Source organism: Geotrypetes seraphini, chromosome 14 (genome assembly GCF_902459505.1).
Source record: "Geotrypetes seraphini chromosome 14, aGeoSer1.1, whole genome shotgun sequence".
Lineage (NCBI taxonomy): Eukaryota > Metazoa > Chordata > Amphibia > Gymnophiona > Dermophiidae > Geotrypetes > Geotrypetes seraphini.
Window position 1 is genome coordinate 74,774,941 of NC_047097.1, and position 23,195 is coordinate 74,798,135.

General features: G+C 43.8%; 1 protein-coding gene across 1 annotated transcript in view; it reads right to left on the reverse strand.

The window, feature by feature from the left end:
• The window catches only part of ANP32A (acidic nuclear phosphoprotein 32 family member A), a 61,900-nt gene extending 39,709 nt beyond the window's left edge, over positions 1-22,191 (reverse strand). The window contains 5 exon segments of the mRNA XM_033920030.1: positions 636-758; positions 3,634-3,687; positions 3,689-3,736; positions 3,738-3,785; positions 22,022-22,191. Coding sequence (XP_033775921.1) covers positions 636-758; positions 3,634-3,687; positions 3,689-3,736; positions 3,738-3,785; positions 22,022-22,075 — 327 coding nt within the window. The 5' untranslated portion in view covers positions 22,076-22,191.
• Between the last annotated feature and the right edge of the window lie 1,004 nt (positions 22,192-23,195).

Consider the following 23,195-nt stretch of genomic DNA (forward strand, 5'->3'; position numbering starts at 1 on the left):
CCATTCATTCTTCACGACAATGTTCACCCGCACATAGGGAATGTCATTGCAAAACTACATGAATATGGCTAGGAGGTGTTACCTCATGCTCCCTACAGTCCAGACATGAGACCAACAGACTTTGATCTTTTCCCTAAGTTGAAACAACCTATGCATGGACATCGTTTTGCATCTCTGGAAGAGCTTTCTTCCGCTGGTATCCGAGCCATTTGGCAACTGAACTAAAACGGTGTCTTGGATGGAATAATGAAGCTTCCCGGACATTGGGACTCGATCATTGCAAAAGCAGGGAGACTATATTGAAGGATTGTAAAGAAATACTTAACCCCCCCCCCCCCCCCCAAAAAATAAATAAATAAATAAAACGTAAATTTAAAAAAATAGTGTGCATTATTTATAAAATGTCCCTCAAAGAGGTTGTGGTGGGTAAAAGCGGAATGGAGTTAGAACTCTATAAGAGGATGGGATAATTTAATTTTTGATATTTATTTTATGTGTGTCTGGGTGATTAAGATAAGATTGGTTATGTATTTTTAATGTGTGTATCTGTGTATTTTATTATGTATGTGTGTTTGGAACCCGCTTTGTATAAAGTGGGATATAAATAAAATCTATAAACCATAAACTTCACTCACCAGAGGTTCTATTGTACTGAGATCTTTGATTTTGTTACCACTTAGATTGAGTTGTGTGAGGTTTGGACACTTCGCTGCCAATACTTCCAATCCTCCTGAAATTCTGTTGTCACTTAGTTCAAGCTGCAAAGGCAACAGATATATAGTAAGTTCACAATAAATAAATAAAAGAGAAGATTAGGTTCTTACCTCGATAAACTTCTTTCTAGTACAAAGGCATACGAGTCTTGAGCCAGGGGTTATTCTCTAGTCATGAGCTGTGTAAAAGGCATCATCTACATCTCTCTCAGCTCCACCTCATGGCATCACTGGGCAGTACTCTAGCTCCTCAATTTTGTACCAAAGCAGTTGACAATCACTGTAAAAAGGAAATTATTATTATTATTATTTTTTTAAAGGGTTGGCAATGGGGAAAACTCCCTGACCCAAGCCGACTGTGCTCTGCAATGATTAAAACCAATCCAAACAAAAACACTTCTATAAAACAGTAAAACACATGGATCTTGGTGTTATGATGGAATGAAGGCAGTAGAAGACACTGATTCAGATAAGTACTAAAGGATTTATTTCCCTTTGTTTTCACATTGTGTGCTTTTTGAAATTTTGCTATTGCACAAAGCCATTTAGTGTTTAATTTACTGGGGGGAGGGGGGAGATTATAGCTGATGAGGTCCTTGCTCCAACATGTCCACTATCTGATCTCTGTAGGGTGGGGGTGGAGTTCTGAGGCTTTTTCCTCCAGTTCCACACACACACACACACACTATGTTTGGTCTTCCATGCAATAAGATGTGATATGTAGATTAATTTTTGATCACGCATTATACGTATTTAAGATCCACACATTTTACTGTGTAATAGATGTGTTTTTGTTTGGAGCATACATTTAATTTCTATTTTCTTGAGTTGAGATTATAAATACACCCAATGCCAATAGGAATATAAACAAGGTGGAAACAAACAAGCATAGGTACTTTCTGCAAGCAGGATGGACTAGAAATGATGTGTGCAAGCCTCTTTGGGCTCGATTCACTAAGACCACCGATTGTGTTTGCGATCGTGTGCCAACCCGATTCACGCATGCAAATGAGGGGAATGGCATACAAAAGTAGGAAGGCAGCGATTCACTAAACAATTTCAGGAACATCAATTGGGCTGGTCAATCAAAAAAGAAGTGACTCTCCTGAGCACTCTCTCCTATGGTCCCCCAAAAAGTAAGCAACCAGCTGAGGCACATCTCCTGCTCTCTTCAGCCCTTCCCTGCAGTGCGAACCCATGGTTTTAACCCGCGGGTTTAAAGCGAGGCTGAACTGCGGGGAAGGGCAGCAGAGAGCAGGAGTCGGGATGGCACGGACTTCATTTCGGTCTCCTTTTACAACATTAATGGGGGGGGGAGGGAGATCTGTTTAACAAATTGTGGGATTTCCTTTGAATATGCAAAGATTGGATTGGATTGGTTTGGTTCTCCTACCCCCCCCTCCCCGAGTTTAGATGGATGCACGGGCTCACAAAAGTTTCTTCCAGCTCATCCTTGCACGGAGTAGCTTTACGGCAGTTTTAAATAAAAATCTCAGTCATTTGGTTACAAGGAGTGTTAGATGGGCACATGGGCTCGCAAAAGAGTTTCTTCCAGCTCTTCCTTGTGCGGAAAGCATGTGCAGACCATCTACAGGCAAAACAAGGGCTCTGCAGCAATCTCATGCAGTCGCTGTGGGGGCGGGCCATCCAATCGCAGTCATTTACAATGAGGAGGCTTGGTGGATCGGTCGCCCTGTAAAAGACTCGGCCACCAATCGGAGAGAGTAAAGGGGCTTTAGTGAATCTAGCCCTTTGAGGTCTAAAGAACATAGCCAATTCATTCTCTTACGGAGAATTGGGTACAGAATCTCTAAGGATAGCATGTGAAAACTTCTTCTTGACCAAATATTATGTTGAGAGCTCAGAGGTCAAGGATTGGACAAAGACATCCCATCTTCTTTGGAATTAGGAAGTACTTTGAAAAGAACCTAGTGTTCTTTTGATTTAGGGGAACAGGTTCAATTGCATTTAGCTTTAAAAAAGAGTGTCTAATCCTGGAGAAGGAAAGTCTGTTGAGAATTTAAAGAGGACACTTTTGGAGGGTTGTCTGGAGGAATTTGAGTGAAATGTAGAGAATAACCCTCTTGGATGATCTTCAAAACCCAAGTATGTGTCATGATTAGAGTTCCATTGGTGGTAATATAGTCATAGACAACCTATCGATGGCTGAGGAGGAGGAAGAGTGGAGGGAATGATAGCTATGCTCTCGAAGTAAGGGTGTCAAAAAGACTGGGTCAATTTTTGAGGTGCTGAGGCTTTTGAGGTCTTTGAGGCTTCTGTGGGTTGAAGGAAAAAAACTGAGGAGCTAGAGCACTGGCCAGTGATGCAGGAGGCAGAGCTGGAGAGAAAAAAATAGATTGATGCTTCCTACATAACTCAGGACAAGGAGGAGGATAACTCACCGGTTCAAAATTCAAATTTTTTGCACTAGAAATATTAAATCCAAAACATCAATCAAAGTCTGTGTAAAATACAGATAATAATAATAACAACAGTTTATATACCGCAATACCGTTAAGTTCTATGCGGTTTACAAAAGATTAGTGGAGTACAAGTTGACAATAGTTCATGATAAAGCAAGCTACTGAAGTTAAGCTATAATGATTTTCTTTGTATAAGTTTGGGATTGTAGAATGATTATATTAGTGCTTTATTGGCTTATCTTTATTTTTCTGTACAAGTGATGCTTGAATTGTAAATTGAAAATTATAAAAAAAAAAAAAAAAAAAGATTACTATGTATTTTAGTACAGAACCAATTTGATTAAAAAGGCATAGCGATAAGAGTACATCTGAAATACAGTACTTCTATCACTGCACTATGTGCTATGCCAGCCACATACAAATGTGCCCACTGCTTCCATATCTAAGCTCCATTGATTGCAACCCAAACCCACACTGTAATTCAGTAACTCACCTACCTTTTTAAGTTTGATTAACTTTGGTAAGTTTGCCACTGAAGTCAGGCCTACATTTGATTGTACTTAAGAACTCCAGTTCTTCAAATTCATCTGTAAGACCTTCATATTTTGCCTTCATTTGACCGACAATTGTCAAGGACAAGTTCTTTAACCTAAAAAGGAAAAAAAAATAATCAAATCATTTAGCACATATTACCCCTAAAATTAGATAGAGGGAGATAGATTCAAGAGTCTTTACCTGTACAGCTTAACGCAAAAGTTATTTTCACTCAGTCAGCTGTATTATACCCAACAATTTCAGACAAATGAGCAGAGCGCACATAAATCTCTCTAGTAACTACCATTTCAACTAATCCTCTACCAGTGGTTTACAACCAAATGTTAATCCTAATTTACCTTGTTTGCTTATAGAGGTTCAGAAGAAAAACTGGGTTTGCCAGTCAGAGCATAATGGCTCTATACCCCCCCCCCCAAACAAACTTTGAATATCAAAAGGTTTGTGGCATATTATGTTTACACAACTATATATTCACCAATTCCAATTTAAAATCAATAAATGATAATGAAACATATCAGGAAGGAAAAAGCCTCAGATGAAATGTTACTGCACTCAAGTAAGTCATAAAAACTTTCCTTAAATATATTAAAATCTTAAAACAATGTGTTAAATTCTCTCAGGGTTCCACAGCTGACAACATGCTTGTTGGAGGTTTCTGGATCTTGTGGCTTCTTGTCAGGTAGAACCAACGTTTCAAGGCATCATTGCTGTGGCTTTCTTCAGGGTATGCTGTGAGGTCTGGCAGTTTTGTCCTTTATACAGTAGGTCCTCAAACCCGAATGGTTGGGGCTTGGAGGTGAATGACGCAGGAAAGTCCCGTTGGTCACAAATTTGAATTTTGGTGGATGGAAAATCAGTTGGTCTCTTTTTCCAATTAGAATGGAAAAATCTCTGGTGACTTTTTAAAGAGTGTTCTTCCCTTGAAGCTGGGTTATATGTTCCCTCAGAGGTTTCCGCAGCTGGCATCATGCTTGTTGGAGTTTTCTGGATCTCGTGGCATCTTGTCAGTAGAACTAACGTTTCAGCCATCATACTGTGGCTTTCTTCAGGGTATACTGCGAGGTCTGCAGTTTGTCTTTATAAAGTAGGTCCTCAAACCCAAATGGCTGGGGCTTGAGGTGAATGGCGCAGGAAAGTCCGGTGACCAACTGACTTCCCCACCAAAATTCAAATTTGTGACCAACGGACATGATGGATGCATTAGTATTTAGCGCTGCTAAAACGGCTAGCGTGCCTTAGTAAAAGGACCCCAAAATGCAGCAAGACCAAGAAACAGCAAAAAGAAAGTGTTAAGTTGTTCAACAGTGAAAACAAACATTTAAAAAATCTTTAAATAATGTTGTTATTCAATATTATAAACGAGCACTTATTTTTTTTATAAGTTGCCAAGAACAACAAATATGTTGGCCATTATTAAATATTACACAATATAAATACAAAACCAATATAAATTAACCAGACAACAAACTTTATATTTTACTCCCTCCCTTCATCTTTAATATTTTAGCACCTTATTAATTGAGGGCCGCACTAGCGGCTTCTGCGTGTACGGCCCCCGAAGCCATAGAGATTTAAAGGGCTTTGGGGCTGTTGCTGCGCGGCTTTGTAAAACAGGATGTGAGTGTGGAGATTATTTTCGTTTTTTCTGCTCTCTCCCCATGCACCATCTCATCATACCCTCCAGTGTGTAGCACCTTTCTATCCCTTCCCCCTTTCTTCCAGGTCAAACAGTACCCCTTCTCCCTTCCCTGCTCCCCCCGTCCAGCAGTACACCTTCTCCCTTCTTTCCTCCCCTCCCCAGCAATAACTATTTTATGGCCCGCGGTCTGTATGCGATCTCGCACACTGAGCAGGAAGAGAGCCAGTTGACTTGAAAGTTCCTGCTGCTGCCACATATGCCAGGACTCCTGCCTTCAAATTATCTCGCGTCAGTTCACAGGGAGACAGAGCGAGAGACAGAGACTTTGCATTTGGGTAAGTATTCGAGTTGATAAAGCGGGGGGCAGAGGGAGAGACGGAGAATCCATCTTAGAGTCAGGGGAGTCAGAGGTAAGTAATCAAGTCGATAAAGTGGGGGAGAATACTAAAGGGCGACAAAAGCAAGATTGAAAGGGACAAACTATCTCGGACAGAGAACACTCCATACAAACAAAAAGTATGTACAGCAATGTATGCTAATGCCCGTAGCTTGGGCAATAAAATTCTGGAACTAGAAGTGGAAATGAGGAACGCCGACCTTGACGCAGTGGCGATATCAGAAACGTGGTTCTCGGAGTCCCACAGATGGGACATGGTCATACCAGGATATAACTTACTCTGTCGCGACAGGAGTAGCTCTGTACATTAGAGAAGACATCAAAGTTACTAAAATCACAGACGTCAAGTATAAGGGAGAATCCCTCTGGGTGAACCTTGCCAGGGGCAATAACAAATGCCTGTATCTTGGTGTTGTGTACAGACCACCAAGACAAAGGGAGGATGCAGACGATGAACTAATTGATGACATTGAGACCATCACACTGCATGGAGACAGTGTGTTATTGGGAGACTTCAATATGCCTGATGTGGACTGGAACAAACCCTCTGCTACTATCAGCTGCAGCAAGAGGCTACTAGCCGCCATGCGAGGAGCACGCCTCAAGCAGATGGTACTAGAACCCACCAGGGATCAGGCAATCCTGGACCTGTTACTCACCAATGGAGACAGTGCCAAGAGGTATCAGTGGGAGAAACCTTGGCCTCCAGCAACCACAACATGGTGTGGTTCCACCTCAAAAAAGGGACCACTAGTTCGAATACATCGACTAAGGTCCTAAATTTTAAAGGTACTAACTTTCAGGACATGGGGGAATACGTCTACAAAGCGCTGCAAAACCAGAGCACGATGGACAATGTAGAGGTGCTATGGACAGCTCTGAAATCTACTCTGCAAGAGACAACCAACAGACACATAATAACCATGAATAAATGACGTAGAAAAAATAGACCACAGTGGTTTTCTGCAGAGATCTCAGAACTAGTAAAGCAAAAGAAAAAAGCTTTTGCAACCTACAATCACACCGACCGGAATCTAAAGAAACCTACCTGGCGAAATCTAAAAAAGTTAAAGTGACAGTCAGAGAGGCCAAATTCCGCATGGAAAGAAAACATAGCTAGGCAGGTTAAAAAAGGGGCTAAATCCTTTTTTAAATACATTAACGACAGGAAGAAGAACACAAGCGGTATTGGGCGCCTAAAGAAACCAGACGGTAGCTTTGCAGATTCGGATGCAGACAAAGCAGAACTACTCAATAACTACTTTTGCTCAGTCTTCACCTGCGAAGCGCCAGGATCCAGACCTCAGCTACAGACAAAGGGGAGCTCAGAGGACCCATTCGGGACATGGAATTTACAGCGAGCAACGTCTACCATGAGCTATCAAAATTAAAGGTAAGCAAAGCTATGGTCCAGATAATCTACACCCCAGAGTACTTCGAGAATTGAGAGATATCCTGGTAGAACCGTTAGCCGAGCTTTTCAATCTTTCCCTAAGCAAGGGAAAAGTTCCCTTGGACTGAAAAACTGCCAACGTTATTCCACTCCACAAAAAGGGATGCAGGTCAGAGGCTGAAAATTACAGACCGGTCAGTCTCGCATCAATAGTGAGTAAACTCTTGAAAACATTGATTAAAAATAGATTGGACACTATTCTAGACGACGAAAGATTAAGGGATCCCCACCAGCATGGCTTTACAAAGGGAAGGTCTTTGACTGGGTAACAAAAAAACTGGACGGGGGAGAGTCCCTGGACATCGTGTATTTAGACTTCAGAAAGGCTTTTGATAGTGTCCCACACGGTAGGTTATTGAACAAGATAAACGTGATAGGACTAGGAGAAACACTAGACTGGCTTAGCGGCAGACTTCAAAGGGTAATGATAAATGGTATTCCATCAAAAACGTTGAGAGTGACCAGTGGAGTGCCGCAGGGCTCATTCTTGGGCCCGATGCTATTTAATATCTTTGTAAGGGATCTAACTCAGGGACTTTGAGGCAAAAATACATTATTTGCCGATAACGCTAAACTATGCAACGTTGTGGGCAAGGCAACAGAACCTTACAGTGAAACCAGGCCCAACGTTATGGAGCAGGATCTACTTTTACTAGAACAATGGTCCAGTACTTGGCAACTAACTTTTAATGCCAAAAAATGTAAGGTAATGCACCTTGGTAACGGAGATCCGTGCAGAACATACACCTTGAATGGTGAGAACTTAACAAGAACTGTTGCAGAAAGGGACTTGGGAGTAATCATCCAGGAAGATATGAAAGCTGCCAATCAGGTGGAGAAAGCTACAGCAAAGGCTAGACAAATGCTGGGTTGCATCAGAAGGAGTTTTATCAGCCGAAAGCCTGAAGTCATACTGCCGTTATACCAATCCATGGTGAGACCACACCTGGAGTACTGTGTCCAGTTTTAGAGGCCACACTATCAAAATGATGTGAAGAGAATGGAGTCGATCCAGAGAATGGCCACTAGAATGGTCTCGGGACTTAAAGATCTCCCATATGAAGAACGTCTGATCAGACTGTGCTTATACTCTCTCGAAGAGCGCGGAGAAAGGGGGGACATGATAGAAACATTCAAATATATCATGGGCCGCATTGAGGTGGAGGAAGAAATCTTTTTTTCTTACGGGTCCCACGGTGACAAGAGGGCATCTGCTAAAACTTAAGGGTGAAAGATTTCACGGTGACACTAGAAAATACTTCTTCACCGAAAGGGTGATTGATCGATGGTCTTTCACGCCAGGTAGTCGAGGCCAGTAACTTGCTCGACTTCAAGAGACATTGAGACAAACAGGTGGGGTTGCTGCAGAGTTATACTTAAAAGATAGACTCTCAAAGGAGGGAGGGTTCTTGAGTGGGCAGACTTGTTGGGCCGCTGGCCCTTTTCTGCCGTCATACTCTATGTTTCTATCTTGTGGACCCGCAGTGGCAGGCTAGAGAAAGGAGGTAATGAGTCCCGGCATACGCGAGTGCAGCAGGAAGTTTCAAGTCAGCTGACACTGGCGCTCTTCTTCCTGCCCAGTGTGTGAGATCGCGTACAGACCGCGGGCTGCGAGTTTCAGACTGCTGCATTAGAGGATAGCCTTATTCTTCATAGGTAGTTGGAAGCCAAAGAAAACCAGGTTAAGGGAAGGGCAGATAAAATTCAATGATTTCTTTCAAAAATAAAATCTGGATTTTTAAAAATAAAATATATCTAAAACTAGTTTCCTATTTTAAGATATTATAATCCAAAAGTTATTCATCATGAAATAACTAAAAACTAATCCTTATGTTGTATGAGGCTGCATATTCATGCACTGATTAAATTTTTTGTTAAATAAATTCTATCAATCTATTCCTAACATCATGGGCATTTTTGTTTTTGTTTTTTTTAAATCTAGAAGATATTGCACATTCTTGATTTTGAATTTTCCTGTTTATTATTTCAGAGCTTTAACTATTTTCAGAGTGAAAAAAAATGTCCTCCTATTGGTTTTAAAAGTATTTCCGTGTAACTTCGAGTGTCCCCTAGTCTTTGTCATTTTTGACAGAGCGAAAAATCGATCCACTTGTACCCGTTCTACACCACTCAGGATTTTGTAGACTTCAATCATATCTCCCCTCAGGCACTTCTTTTCCAAGCTGAAGAATCCTTTTAGTCTTTCCTCATCTTGGGTCACTCTTGAACACAATACTCCAGGTAAGGTCACAGCATGGAGCGATACAAAGGCATTATAACATTTTTAGTCTTGTTTACCTTCTCTTTTCTAATAATTTCTAGCATCTTGCTTTTTTAGCCACTGACACACATTAGGCAGAAGGTTTCAACATATTGTCCACAATGACACCCAGATCTTTTTCTTGGGTGCTAACTCTCAAGGTGGACCCTAGTATCTGATAACTATGATTTGGATCATTCTTCCAAATGAGCATCACTTTACATTTGTCCATGTTAAAATTCACCTGCTATTTGGACACTTTGTAATTCCAGAATCTGACAATATTTTGATTTCCCGGTGTTATTTGCCTAAAAACGTGGTTCTTTCTCAACCCACCCAAAAAGAAGACAAACCTGATGTTTTGGCTCCAGTCAAAGCTTTTAAAATTTGACAGTTTCTAGAAATGTCTGTGGATCAATTTTCAGAATGAGCTACCTTCTTGGTTTCATTTGTGAAAAAAATAAGATGGCAGTCATGAAGTTTAATTTTAGGAAGAATCATTTTTTATAGTAGAAAACTGCAAATCTTTCCTGATGCAGCTCATTCCACATACCATAACAGGAAATAATTTTTGTAACTGAAGCCACGAGTGCTTGCACAGATGCAACTTCCTGTTAAGTTTCCTTTTAAGTGCCTAATAAAACGTTCAAATTCCTCTTATGCTTTTTTTTATCCAGTTCAATTGGAAAGATATATGCTAGATAAAGAAGTTGTTTACATTTCTAAATAAGAGAAATAAACTGTCAGTTAAATGGAGGGATGGGATTAACTATTTATATCTCTAAATATTTGTGTGCTAAAAAAGTTACTTTATAGTTATATAAATGTCTTACTTTTTCCTTATTATTCTCTTTTCTCGTACTATCTCCTCAATAATTTGGACTTGGTTTTGTTTTGTTGCTGCACTATATGCATTAAGATATATCCTGAATTGAAAGAAAAAAAAGAAAAAACTAAACTCTTACAATTTTATTAACAGCTTATCAATAGTAAAATGACCAAATATAAAAGCCCAAATACAATCAATGAGGTGCGTTCTAGGTAGAAAGCCAAAGCACGCTTACAGTCCAGAGTATGAAGAGCAGATTCTCCAGAGTGAGAGTGTGGCTTCGGAAAGAACACTGGCAGGACAATGGATTGGTTGAGATGAAATTCTGAGACAACCTTAGGAAGGAATTTCGGGTGTGTGCGGAGAACCACCTTGTCATGATGGAATACTGTAAAAGGCAGGTCCGCAACCAAGGATAGCTCACTGACTCTTCGGGCAGAAGTGAAGCCAATGAGAAACACCACTTTCCAAGTGAGATACTTCAGGTGAGCCTTGTGGAGAGGTTCAAATGGAGGCTTCATAAGTTGTGAAAGAACAACATTGAGGTCTCAAACCACTGGAGGTGGTTTGAGGGGAGGGTCGACATGGAACAGCCCTTTCATGAATCTGGAAACCACCGGATGAGCAGATAGAAGCTTCCCTTGGAGAGGCTGGTGGAAAGCAGCAATTGCACTGAGATGGACTCGTATCGAGGAAGACTTGAGGCCAGACTGAGACAGGTGCAAAAGATAGTCCAAAACTGAAGACAAGGAGGAGTTTTGAGGCTCCTAGCGTTGGGAAACACACCAGACAGAGAATCTAGTCCATTTTTGGTGGTAGCATTGCCTAGTAGTGGGCTTCCGTGAAGCTTCCAGGATGTCCCTCACCGGTTGGGAAAACTGTAGAGGGGTTACGTTGAGAGGAACCAAGCTGTCAGGTGTAGAGACTGCAGGTTGGGGTGAAGCAGAGATCCTTGATGCTGTGTAAGCAGAGATGGAAAAACTGGTAGAAGGTATGGCTCCCTGCTGCTGAGTTGAAGTAGAAGGGAGTACCAAGGTTGTCTGGGCCACCGTGGAGCAATCAGGATCATGGTGGCATGGTCTGACTTCAGCTTGACTAGAGTCTTTTGGATGAGAGGAACATAAGAACATAAGAAATGCCTTCACTGGATCAGACCGAAGTCCATCTTGTCCGGCGATCCGCGCACGTGGTGGCCCATTTAAGTACACCTTTTGGGAGACCCGAATTTCCCGTATCCCTCAATATGGTTTTCAAGAAAATGTGCATCCAACTTGCGCTTGAAACTCAGAACAGTAGTCTCCGCCACAACCTCCTCCGGGAGAGCATTCCAAGCTCCAAACCACTCGCTGTGAGAAACAGAACTTCCTGACGTTTGTCCTGAACCTGCTGCCTCTCAGTTTCAGGCTATGACCCCGTGTCCGTGTGACTTCCGAAAATGTTAACAATGCTTCTTCATGGTCTATCCTTATCAAATCCTTTTAATATTTTAAAAGTCTCTATCAAATCCCCTCGCAATCTTCTCTTCTCTAGGGTCAACAGACCCAGTTTTCCGAGACGTTCCTCGTAGCTCAAATTCTCCATACCTTTGACCAGTTTCATGGCTCGTCTCTGCACCCTCTCCAGCAGAGTTATATCCTTCTTAAGGTATGGAAACCAGTGCTGGACACAGTACTCCAAGTGAGGTCTAACCATTGCTCTGTACAGTGGCATTATGACCTCTTCCGATCTACTCGTGATCCCCTTCTTAATCATGCCTAACATCCTGTTTGTTTTCTTCGCCGCCGCCGCACATTGAGCTGAAGGCTTTAGGGTACTGTCTATCAGTACCCCCAAATCCCTTTCTTGTTCGCATTTGGCTAATGTCACCCCCAACATCTTATATTCATGTTCTTTGTTTTTCTTTCCTAGATGCATTTGTCTATGTTAAAACTCATCTGCCATTTTTTCGCCCAAGTTTCCAGCTGGTTTAGATCCTTCTGGAGATCCTCGCAGTCCCTTAGAGAGCCAACCACCCGACATAGTTTTGTATCATCTGCAAACTTCGTTATATTGCATGTTGTTTCCTCTTCAAGGTCATTTATAAAAATATTAAACAAAATAGGCCCAAGAACCAAACCCTGGGGCATGCCGCTAGTCACTCTCTCCCAGTCCGAGAATTGCCCATTTATGCGCACCCTTTGCCTTCTGTTCTCTAGCCATTTGCCAATCCATCTATGCACTTCTCCTCCTATTCCATGGCTCAATAGTTTTCTCATAAGGTTTTCATGCGGAACCTTGTCAAACGCTTTCTGGAAACGCATATAGAAAGCGATTCGTCCAGTCCAGGAGGAATGCATCTGCCTCGAGGCGCTGAGGGGTGTAGATCCTGAAGCAGAAGTGAGGCAGTTTGAAGTTGTGGGGGGCTGCAAAGAGGTCTATCTGAGGCGTTCCCCACAGAGAGAAGATATGATGCAGGGGTGTGGAGTTGAGGGTCCACTCGTAAGGTTGCAGAAGATGGCTCAGGCTGTCTGCTAAGGCATTGTCCGCCCCCTGAATGTAGACCGCTCTGAGGAAGGTGTTGTTGCGAGTCGCCCAATCCCACACCTTCAGAACTTCCTGGCAGAGGGAGGCCGATCCCGTGCCTCCCTGCTTGTTCACATAGTACATGGTGACCTGGTTGTCTGTGCGAATGAGGACAACCTGGTCGCGAAGGAGATGTTGAATGGTCTGAAGAGCGTTGAAGATCGCCCTGAGTTCCAGGAGATTAATGTGGCACTGGCAGTCCATGCTGGTCCAGTAACCCTGGGTGCGGAGGCCATCCAGATGGGCCCCCCAGGCATAAGTCGATGAGTCGGTCGTGAGGACTTTCTGGTGGTGGGGGTGTGGAATAACAAGCCTCTGGATAGATTGGAGGAGAGCATCCACCAGCGAAGAGACTGTTGTAGAGCAGGAGTGACCCGGATGAGGCGAGTCAGAAGGTCGGATGTCTGGGACGCCAGGGTCCATTGGGGAATCCTGAGGTGAAGTCTGGCAAGCGGAATCACGTGAACTGTAGAGGCCATGTGGCATAGAAGGACCATCATTTGTCTCGATGAGATGGACGTGCGAGAGGACACTGAGTGGCAGAGATGAAGGAGAGCATCCCTGCGTGGGGGCGGGAGGAACGCTCTGAGTTGGGTAGTATCCAGACTCGCTCCAATGAAGGGAAGAGTCTGGGAAGGTTGCAGGTGGGATTTGGGGAAGTTGATCTCGAATCCCAGATGTTGCAGTAACCAAATTGTCTTCTGGATCGCGAGAGCGGCTCCCTGAGATGTGGAATCCTTGATTAGCCAATTGTCCAGGTAAGGAAACACCTGGAGGCCATGGCTCCTGAGTGCTGCGGCCACCACAACCAGGCATTTGGTGAAGACTCTGGGTGACGAGGACAGGCCGAAGGGTAGCACTCGGTATTGGAGGTGAAGGCATCCCACCCTGAATCTGAGATATTGACGGGAGGCTGGATGAATTGGAATGTGAGTGTAGGCCTCCTTGAGATCCAGTGAGCATAACCAGTCGTTCTGCTCGAGGAGGGGGTACAGTGATGCCAGGGTCAGCATGCAAAACTTTTCTTTGACCAGATATTTGTTGAGTACCCTGAGATCCAAGATGGGTGGCAGATCGCCCGTCTTCTTTGGAACAAGGAAGTATCGGGAGTAAAACCCCTTATTCTGTTGGTCCTGGGGTACCGGTTCAACAGCACCCAGCTGTAACAAGGCCTAAGCTTCCTGAAGAAGGGCGGTCTGGGTTCAAGTTGGAAGGATACTCTCTTGGAGGGTGCTCCGGAGGAGCTTGGTGGAACTGAAGGGAGTATCCTTCTTTTATGATGGAGAGAACCCAGAGGTCTGTGGTGATAGTCGCCCATCGGTGGTAGAAATGAAGGAGGCGTCCTCCGATGGGTGGATTTACTTAGAAAGGGAGGACGATGGAGGAAATGTCCTCTTTGAGACAGTCAAAAGGGCTGGGGAGCTTTAGGTGCAGCCGGTGGCTAAGGCTTATGCTGGCGTTTCTGCAGGTGCTGTCTCTTCACAGGCTGTCTGCTGGGGGGAGCCTGTTTTGGAGGGTAGCGCCGCTGGTAGACCAACGGCGGGAGAGGCTGGCGAGGAGGAGCAGGCCTGGGCTTCGGACGTAGGATGGACTGGAAGGATTGTTCATGGTCCGATAGTTTCTTGGTCACCGCCTCGATGGATTCGTTCTGTGAACTCGCAGGCCTTGAGCATGCTCAGATGCTCAAGGCCCAGCAGACGAGTAGGCAGATCTTCAAGAGCCCAGATGAGGGTAAGAAGCGGCGGGGGGGGGGGGGTGCCCAATTGTGTCGGGGGGTGCCCAATCGTGTCGGGGGGTGTCAGATCTTGGCCGGGGGGGTGCCGGTTCGAGGCAGGGGGGGTGCCGGATCGCAGGGGGGGGGGCCTTCGAGGGGAGCAATGCCGGTTCTCGGGGGGGGGGGGGGGGAACGCATCAAAGCGAGTTTCCATTATTTCCTATGGGGAAACTCGCTTTGATAAACGAGCATTTTGGATTACGAGCATGCTCCTGGAACAGATTATGCTCATAATCCAAGGTACCACTGTATATAATTTTTTTCTACGTTGTCTTCTCTGGTTTCCACTTTCCTCATAGTCTTATCACTCTCTTCCTTTCATCCATTGTCTACTCTCTCTGCACCTTCTATATGGCATCTTCTCTCCTTGTATTCCACTTCCATCTCTCCCTTCACCCCTATTATTCTGGCATCCATCTTCTTCCCTTCCCTCCTCCAACGGTCTGGTATCTCTCTCCTCTTCTTCCCTTCCCTCTCCCACACCCCCATGGTCTGGCATTTCACTCTCTCCTCTCCCTTCCCCCCACTTCCATCAGCATCTGCCCCCTTTCTTTCCCTCCAACCCAATTCCATCCAGTATCCTTCCCCCTTAGAAACATAGAAGATGATGGCAGAAAAGGGCTACAGCCCATCAAGTCTGCCCACTCTGCTTACCCACCCCCTGTCTATGCCCTAATAACCCAATTTCCTTATCTTGACCCTCGTAGGGATCCCACATGGGTATCCCATTTATTTTTAAAGTCTGGCACGCTGTCTGCCTCGATCACCTGCACTGGAAGCTTGTTCCAATGATCAACCACTCTCTCTATGAAGAAATACTTTCTGGTGTCGCCATGAAATTTTCCGCCCCTGAGTTTGAGCGGGTGCCCTCTTGTGGCCGAGGGTCCCTTGAGAAAGAAAATATCATCTTCCACTTCGACACGTCCCGTGAGGTACTTAAATATTTCGATCATGTCTCCCCTCTCCCTAAGTTCCTCAAGAGTGTAGAGCTGCAATTTGTTCAGTCTCTCTTCGTACGAGAGACCCTTGAGTCCCGAGATCATCCTGGTGGCCGTCTCTCTCTCTCTCTCCTTTCCCTGCACACCAATTCCATCAGCATCTGCTCCCTTTCTCTCCCTCTACCACCCTTCCATACCACCCTGGCCCCCTTTTTCTCCCTCCACCACCCTTCTATGCTCCTCTCTCCCTCCAAACCAGCAAGGTCCCATGATGACTGCTTCTGTTGCCTCTGCAAGATGTAAGCGACGTTGGAGGGGGTGGGCCGGCAGACGCAGGGAGTTGCAGCAAGGTTCCGCAATGACTGCAACTGCCGGTCCACCCCTTCTGACGACATTATGTCTTCCGGAGAAGAGGCGGCAAATGCAGTCATCACGGGACCTTCCTGCACTTCAGTGCGGCTGCAGACTCTGCTTCGGAATAAGTACGGCAGCCGCGCTGAGGTGCAGGTGCCATTTAGAACAGCTCAGAAGGTTCTGGATCCAGCTGGCTGTGTACCCCCCCTAGGGCTGGAACCCGGGGCAGTCTGCCACTGTACGAAGGGACAAAAAATAATAAAAAGAATGGATAACTTGACCGATTTAGACGTCATACAATTATAACCACAAAAATGTCATAAAAATGTAATTCTCAACTCAAGACTCCAGACGAAAAGCAGACTATAGAAAGGAAACCAGAAAAAAACCAAACCCATAGTACTAAGATTCAAATGCTAAAATTGGACATGTCCATTATGAAGAGACGTGTGGATCACCGCTAATTATAAAATATGAAACGGTAACGGATAGCCAGACCTTGTGGAAGGAAGTGACAAATACCAGAGCACCGTGATGAAACTTGAATGGAAATATGGATACCTATTTATACTTTTGAGTAAAATTGCGATGCGAACATGTCATAGAAAAGAATAAATAATGTGTAAACTAAAAACCAAGAACAACATATTGTAACACTGAACTCAGAATTAATGAAATAACATGCTAAAAGAACTTAACCCCCCTCCCCCCCAAAAAAATAGGGCATATACATACTTAAAATGATGGCTGGTTACAAACAGTATGCCTAGACTATACAGACCTAAACAGGGCAAAAGTAAACGTATGGGAAATGAACAGCTGATAATACAGTGCATCTTGAAAACATAAGCCAATAGTAGTTCAAAGACAAGCTTCTAATAAAACCAAAGAATAAAACCACAGCACTCAGGAAAGTAAAAAAGGGAGAGTAAAATGGACTTACCGAAAAGGTCTCTGCACTGATGAGATAAACTTGTACGCAGAATAAATGTGAACATGCGACAGTGGGGCTATGATATTTGATCCGTTGAAAGAGACGCCAAAAAAGTGTCGGCAGTGGATTGGATGCACACTGATAGGGGAGGGGCATCGGGCTGTTAAAAAAGGCTGCTTTAATAAATAAATGAAAATACTGGTGAAAAACTAAATAAAAAACCAAAACCACGATAAAATGCCGAACCTGACTGCAAGTGGTAGTGAAAATAGCATAAGGCACCCGTAGTACTATTAGTGCCAGAGCTGCTTAGAATAAAGAACCATGCTGTACATGAGGAGATAAGATGTAAAGTGCTGGTCCCTCACTGCACCACTTGATAAAACTAAGGAGCGATCTAGAGCAGAGGTGCCCACACTTTTTGGGCTTGCGAGCTACTTTTAAAATGACCAAGTCAAAATGATCTACCAACAATAAAATTAAAAAAAAAAAACACAAAGCACACTGTATGCATAGAAAATGTTAATTATTATTTGTGAAAATACGGTAGTTCTAAACCACTATTACTACCATTTAACTGCCCAACTTGTATGTTTACTCTTTATTATGTAATATAAGGTGGATATTATGTGAAAAGGAGGAGCTTCTGGAGGAAAGCTCACACATTTGAATATTTTAGACTCCAAACTTCGTTACTGATACAATCCTTCTGTTATGTTGCGTACACAATGGGTGTCTGTTCATGTTCTTTATATTTGTTCTTGAAACTTTTTTTTTTAAAGCTGTAATTCTGATACAGATGCATTTCTCTATAATACAAGTAACCTTTGTCTGTTATGCTCAGGTAATTAAAACTCTTTATTGAGTTGAAACATATTGCAAAAAAGTAGTCAAAATGTAAAAGCAACTTCAAAAAGGTGTATTTTTAAATCTGGATTGGAACACAAGAATTGCCATACTGGAGCAGACCGAAGGTCCATCAAGCCCAGTATCCTGTTTACAACAGTAGCTGACCTAGGTCCCAAAGTACCTAGCTAGATCCCAAGTAGTAAAACAGATTTTAGGCTGCTTATTCTAGGAATAAGCAGCAGATTTCCTCAAGCCATCTCAATAATGGTCTATGGACATCTCTTTTAGAAAGTTATTCAAACCTTTTTTAAACCCTGCTAAGCTAACTGATTTCACCACATTCTCCAGCAACGAATTCCAGAGTTTGATTACATGTTGTATGAAGAAATATTGTCTCTGGTTTGTTTTAAATCTACTACTTAAATAGCTTCGTCGAACATCCCCCAACCTACCCTTTCCACTGCACTCATTATTTTATAGACCTCTATCATATCACCCCTGAGCTGTCTCTTCTCCAAGCTTAAGAACTGTAGCCACTTTAGCCTTACCTCATAGGAAAGGAGTCCCAAACCTTTTATCATTTTTATTGCTCTTCTCTGTACCTTTTCTAATTCCACTATATCCTTTTTGAGATATGGCGACCAGAACCGCACACACAATTAAAGTTGCGGCCGTACCATAGAGCGATACAAGCGCATTATAACATTTTCATCTTTGGTTTTCATTCCTTTTCTGATAATTCCTAACATTCTATTTGCTTTCCTAGCCGCTGCCACTGCACAGAGCTGAGTGTTTCAACATATCCTCAACAATGACACCTATATCCTTTTCCTGGGCAGTGATTCTTAACATAGAACCCAGCATCACGTAGCTATACCCCCTTTTCTAGATAGGGCTAGTGTCAGTTAGGGTGCTGGTCTTTGACCAGAGGGCCGCCGCGTGAGCGGACTGCTGGGCACGATGGACCACTGGTCTGACCCAGCAGTGGCAATTCTTATGTTCTTTTTAGTGTGGGGAGCCGTGCTGAATGGCCTGCGCTGCTCCCAACACTCATAGGAACTCAATGAGCATCTGGAGCAGCGTGGGTCATTCAGAGCAGCTCTATGTGCTAAAAATCACTAGAGTGGTTTTGTTACGTTACTTTGCACTTGCTGATATTAGACGTCATCCGCCATATGTAAGGCGCAGTGGTTAAAGCTACAGTCTCAGCACCCCAAGATTGTGGGTTCAAACCCACACTGCTCCTTTTGTGCCTGGGAAAGTCACTTAATCTCCCCACTGCCCCAGGTACATTAAATAAGACTGTTAGACTGCCGGGACAGACAGGGAAACAGTGACTTGCCAGGGAGAGGGACGACCCCCCCCCCCCCAAGAAGCATCCATTCTGACAGAAAAGTCCCTGGGTTCAAACTGGAAACCCAATAACAAAGAGAAGGGGCCATATCTGATGCAGAAAATCTGCTGTCACTGCACAAATCCCAGCTGCCAATGCGCTGCAGTCACACCAAGTACAACCAGCTAACATAATGCAGGCTAGGAAAAAGAAGCAGCTCCCTCCCTCCAAAAAGCATCCAAAGAAGCCAATGGAAGGAAAGCAGGCAAGTTAAGAGCATAGAAAGCAGGAACCTAGTCTGGCAAAAAGGGCAACTGCTGAAGCAGCCACAGGCCAAGAATCTTTATCAAGCTACCCACACAGGAAGACACCGGCCACATCACCAGGTTGCTCCCACATGGCTGCCCAAGAAAACAGATGAACTGTCAGAGTAGCAAGTTCTTGGTACCACCAGGGAGCCACTGAAAGAGCACCGCAGGAAACAATCCCAGCAAGAAGGGAATCTCTCTGGATCTATCCCAAATGAGATCAGAGATGGATGGAACAAGGCCGAAACCAAACTGAGAGGGAAAACAAAAATGGACACTTGCACAAGAAAGGGAGAGCATGTCAAAAAGCAATCACAAAGGCCTCTACTGATCTTGCCATAAACATTATCAAACAGGAAGGCAAAAAGAAAAACCTACAAAATGATGTTGACAGTAGCACTGCTGGCCCCAGAAACCCATCCAGAAAGCCTTCGGTTCCTCCAGCTGAAGCGCATAGAAACTGCCCACTCCTACCAATTTTTTTAACTGTGAGGAGGAAGAGGGAAGCTATAGGAGCTGAGGTGGTGAGGGGTGGGGGACCTGGCCCCATCAGGTGTGCACTCTCAGGTTCAACTGAGCTGGTAAAACTCAGAACAGGAGCAAACTATAAGATGAAAACAGGAATTTGAGAGAGACCATCCATTCACCTCCTTGGTCAGCCAGTATTCTCTGTATGTGACATAGCTTAGTGTAATGCTCTCTATATCCAAGATAGTGTCTTTAAGATTAATCTGCTGCTGAATTGATGATAAGGAAGATACTGTTTTTAAAAGTATGGATTACCTGCGGGTAGGTCAGGGTCCAGAACAGTAATGCAACCCAAATGCAATAACTCTGCCCCCTGGACTTCAACTTTCTGTGGCACAAGACCCCCCCAAAAAATTATGGGCTTTAAGGCAGTCACCCCATATGCTTAACTCCTAAAGACATTCCAATACCTGCTTCATAAATACAGAAAAATACCTATTTCCATTTTCTATTCAAGCACTGAATCACTGAAAATTGTTCCATCATGGGTATAACTATATGATCTTTAAACTTTGGAGTTTGTTATCCAGAACGTTTACTTTAGTTTTGTCTATGAAAATAACCTGGGAAATAGACCACATACATTCATTTCATGCTCCCAAGATTGTCATATACCACTATTTACTATCAATACTGTTGCAAATAAAGTCAAATCTTGGTTTGCGAGCATAATTAATTCCAGAAACATGCTTGTAATCCAAAGCGAATTTCCCCATAGGAAATAATGGAAACTCACGATTTGTTCCACAACCCCATAACTTGAATACAAAATACGATACGTACTTGTATTGCAAGACCTTGCTCATTTAAAACAGTCTCTACACTTCTGCAGTGTCAGAGAGAGAAGAACCATCAGCTCAGTTGTGATGTGTGTATACTTTATGTACTTGTATTGCAAGATATTGCTTGTATATTAAGTTAAAATTTAATCAAATGTTTTGCTTGCAAAACACTAGCAATCCAAGGTTTTACTGTATATTGTTCTAACAAACTCAACATAAGGCTTAGAGCAGTGCCTGGAGAGATTCCAGAATTTTAGCTTATTTCTACAAATTCCCTTGTCTGGGTGACTGTATCCTTATGCACACAGATGCATTCACAAGATTCTCAATGTTATGAGCTTCTGTATGTGTGTAAGGATACAACAGCCCAGACAAGCATCATTGGTCCTTGAAAACTAGTTTTAGTTTTATTGAGAAACAAAGCAATCAAGGCTTTGTTACCGTTTGGCTCTTCTTATTTTTGTGAACTTGGATTTTCAGCTCTGACAGAAATTAAATAAAAAAAAAAAAGAGAGAATGAGTGCAGATGGTGGCTTTATTGATGATCGAGCCGCAATTTTGAGTTCATTTGCATTCAAAAACAAGCACCGCTGTCACATTTCTTAGCAATTCTATTTAGTTTGACAGTTGTTAAAATTACCTGTACATAACTTAAAGAACATTAAATGAATAAAAGTGTCAGATTTATTTTTTGTTGGTTTTACAATTTCATTATTTCAATTCGAAGGTGTTGCGAAAAAAGTTTGAGTGGTAGGAGATGCCGATTGCATTGTAAAATGGAATGAAATGGGGCAGAATTTCATCTGGCTCAATCTCTTCATAGTCAATATCGACTAGGCCGGGCCGATTCCTCATTTGTTTTGTTCGCTAGAAAGGACGCATAAATAGTGACCCCCCCCCCCCACCCCCCCTTCGGCAGAAAGGCTCGAGCGAGTACCTCACTCAATCCATTGGGAAATAGCGGTTCTTGCTGTCTGTCGAAGCTTCTTCCTTCGGGCTGACAAAATGGCAGGCAGGCAGGCCGAGCAGAGGAGCCCGTCCGCCAGCCCAGCGCTGAAAATGGCCGCTTCCCGCAGCGCTCCCCTCAGGGGCCAGGCCAGGCCGGGCCAGGCGACGCGCCGGCCGGCCCCCTCCCCCCCGGGGTCCGCGCGGCTCGGCCTCTGCGTCCGCTCCCTTCGCACACTCCGAGCGCGAGAGAAAGGGCGCGTTCACGAGCCCCACCGACTTCCCAACATGGCTCCCCGGCCGAGAGACGCACTTGCAGGCGGCAGGACAAACGGCTACGCGAACCAAGGGCAATAACACAACACACCGCCAGAGCCAGCGAGGGAGGGAGGGAGGGAGGGGGAAAGAAGAAAAAAAAAAAAAAGGTACGTTTACAAAGCCTTACGTCTGACGACGTCCTATTCCGAAGCTCTAAATGAATTCGTTTCTTCATGTCCATCTTCCTGGCTTTTTCAAGCAACAAACACCAAAGCGCCGCTCGGGACTTTGAAGGATCGCCTAGATCGAGCCCTCGCCAAGCCAGTAAGACGAAAGTGATAGCTCAAGAGGCGGGCCCCAACGCGCCAAGCCACTGCTTCCGTTCCCAGGCACAGAGCCTGCGCCAATAGCCCGCCGAGCCTCGGCAGCGGCCAATCAGAGCGGCCTCAAAGACGAGCGCACGCGCGGACTAGGGGAGCCATGTCGGAAGCTAGCGGTCCGCTCTCAGCAGATGGCTTTTAAAAAAACAGGGATCATTTTAGATTGAAATATTCCACATACCAGTAATGGTTAGCAACCAAGACATTCCTACCTAAATAAATGAATATACACTATATTAGTGTTCCTGTCTTTTCAAAAAGGGGAAAAAAAGATCGCGTTATAATAATTTGTCTTGGGACCTGCCCCTTTTTTTTTCGTATGCCACAGTAATTATCTAAAAAAATCTATACTTTGTACATCACAGATTTTCAGAAAAACGTGGATTGGATTTCAAAATGCTACAGAAAGTCACTTAAGTATGTTTTTTGCTACCCTCCCAAATTGCCATAACGAACTTTTTGGTTGGTTGGTTTTTTTAACATTAGCATTGTTTTTAAATATTGAAGGTAAGTTTCAAGTGTTTCCCCCCTATTTTTTGTAGAAGGGGTCTAGGTAAAAGGCAGATCTCCCAGCTCCTCAAATCCAGCACTCAATCCCACTAAGAGGGATGCATCAACCTGGATCCTCCACTCAGGATTTGAATACTGCCAGAGACAAGAGCCCAATGTACTAAGTTGAGCAGTTTGTTCTAGGCATACGGTGCAGCAAGGTAGAAAAATCAGGATCCATCCACATATACCACTAATTGGCACCAGAAGGCCTGCATTATACCACATCTGACACTATTTACTTTTCAGCTTCTCTCCTGCCTATTCCCTACTTCTCTGGGATGTCTCGCCTTTCTTCTCACACCTATGATTTCCAGCATGGCTGACAAACAAAATCATTCATCTCTCGGGGGAATCACAATATCTAGCAAAGACTACACTGCCATACACCAGCAGGATTTAGAAATGTTCAGACAACTTACTAACATAAAA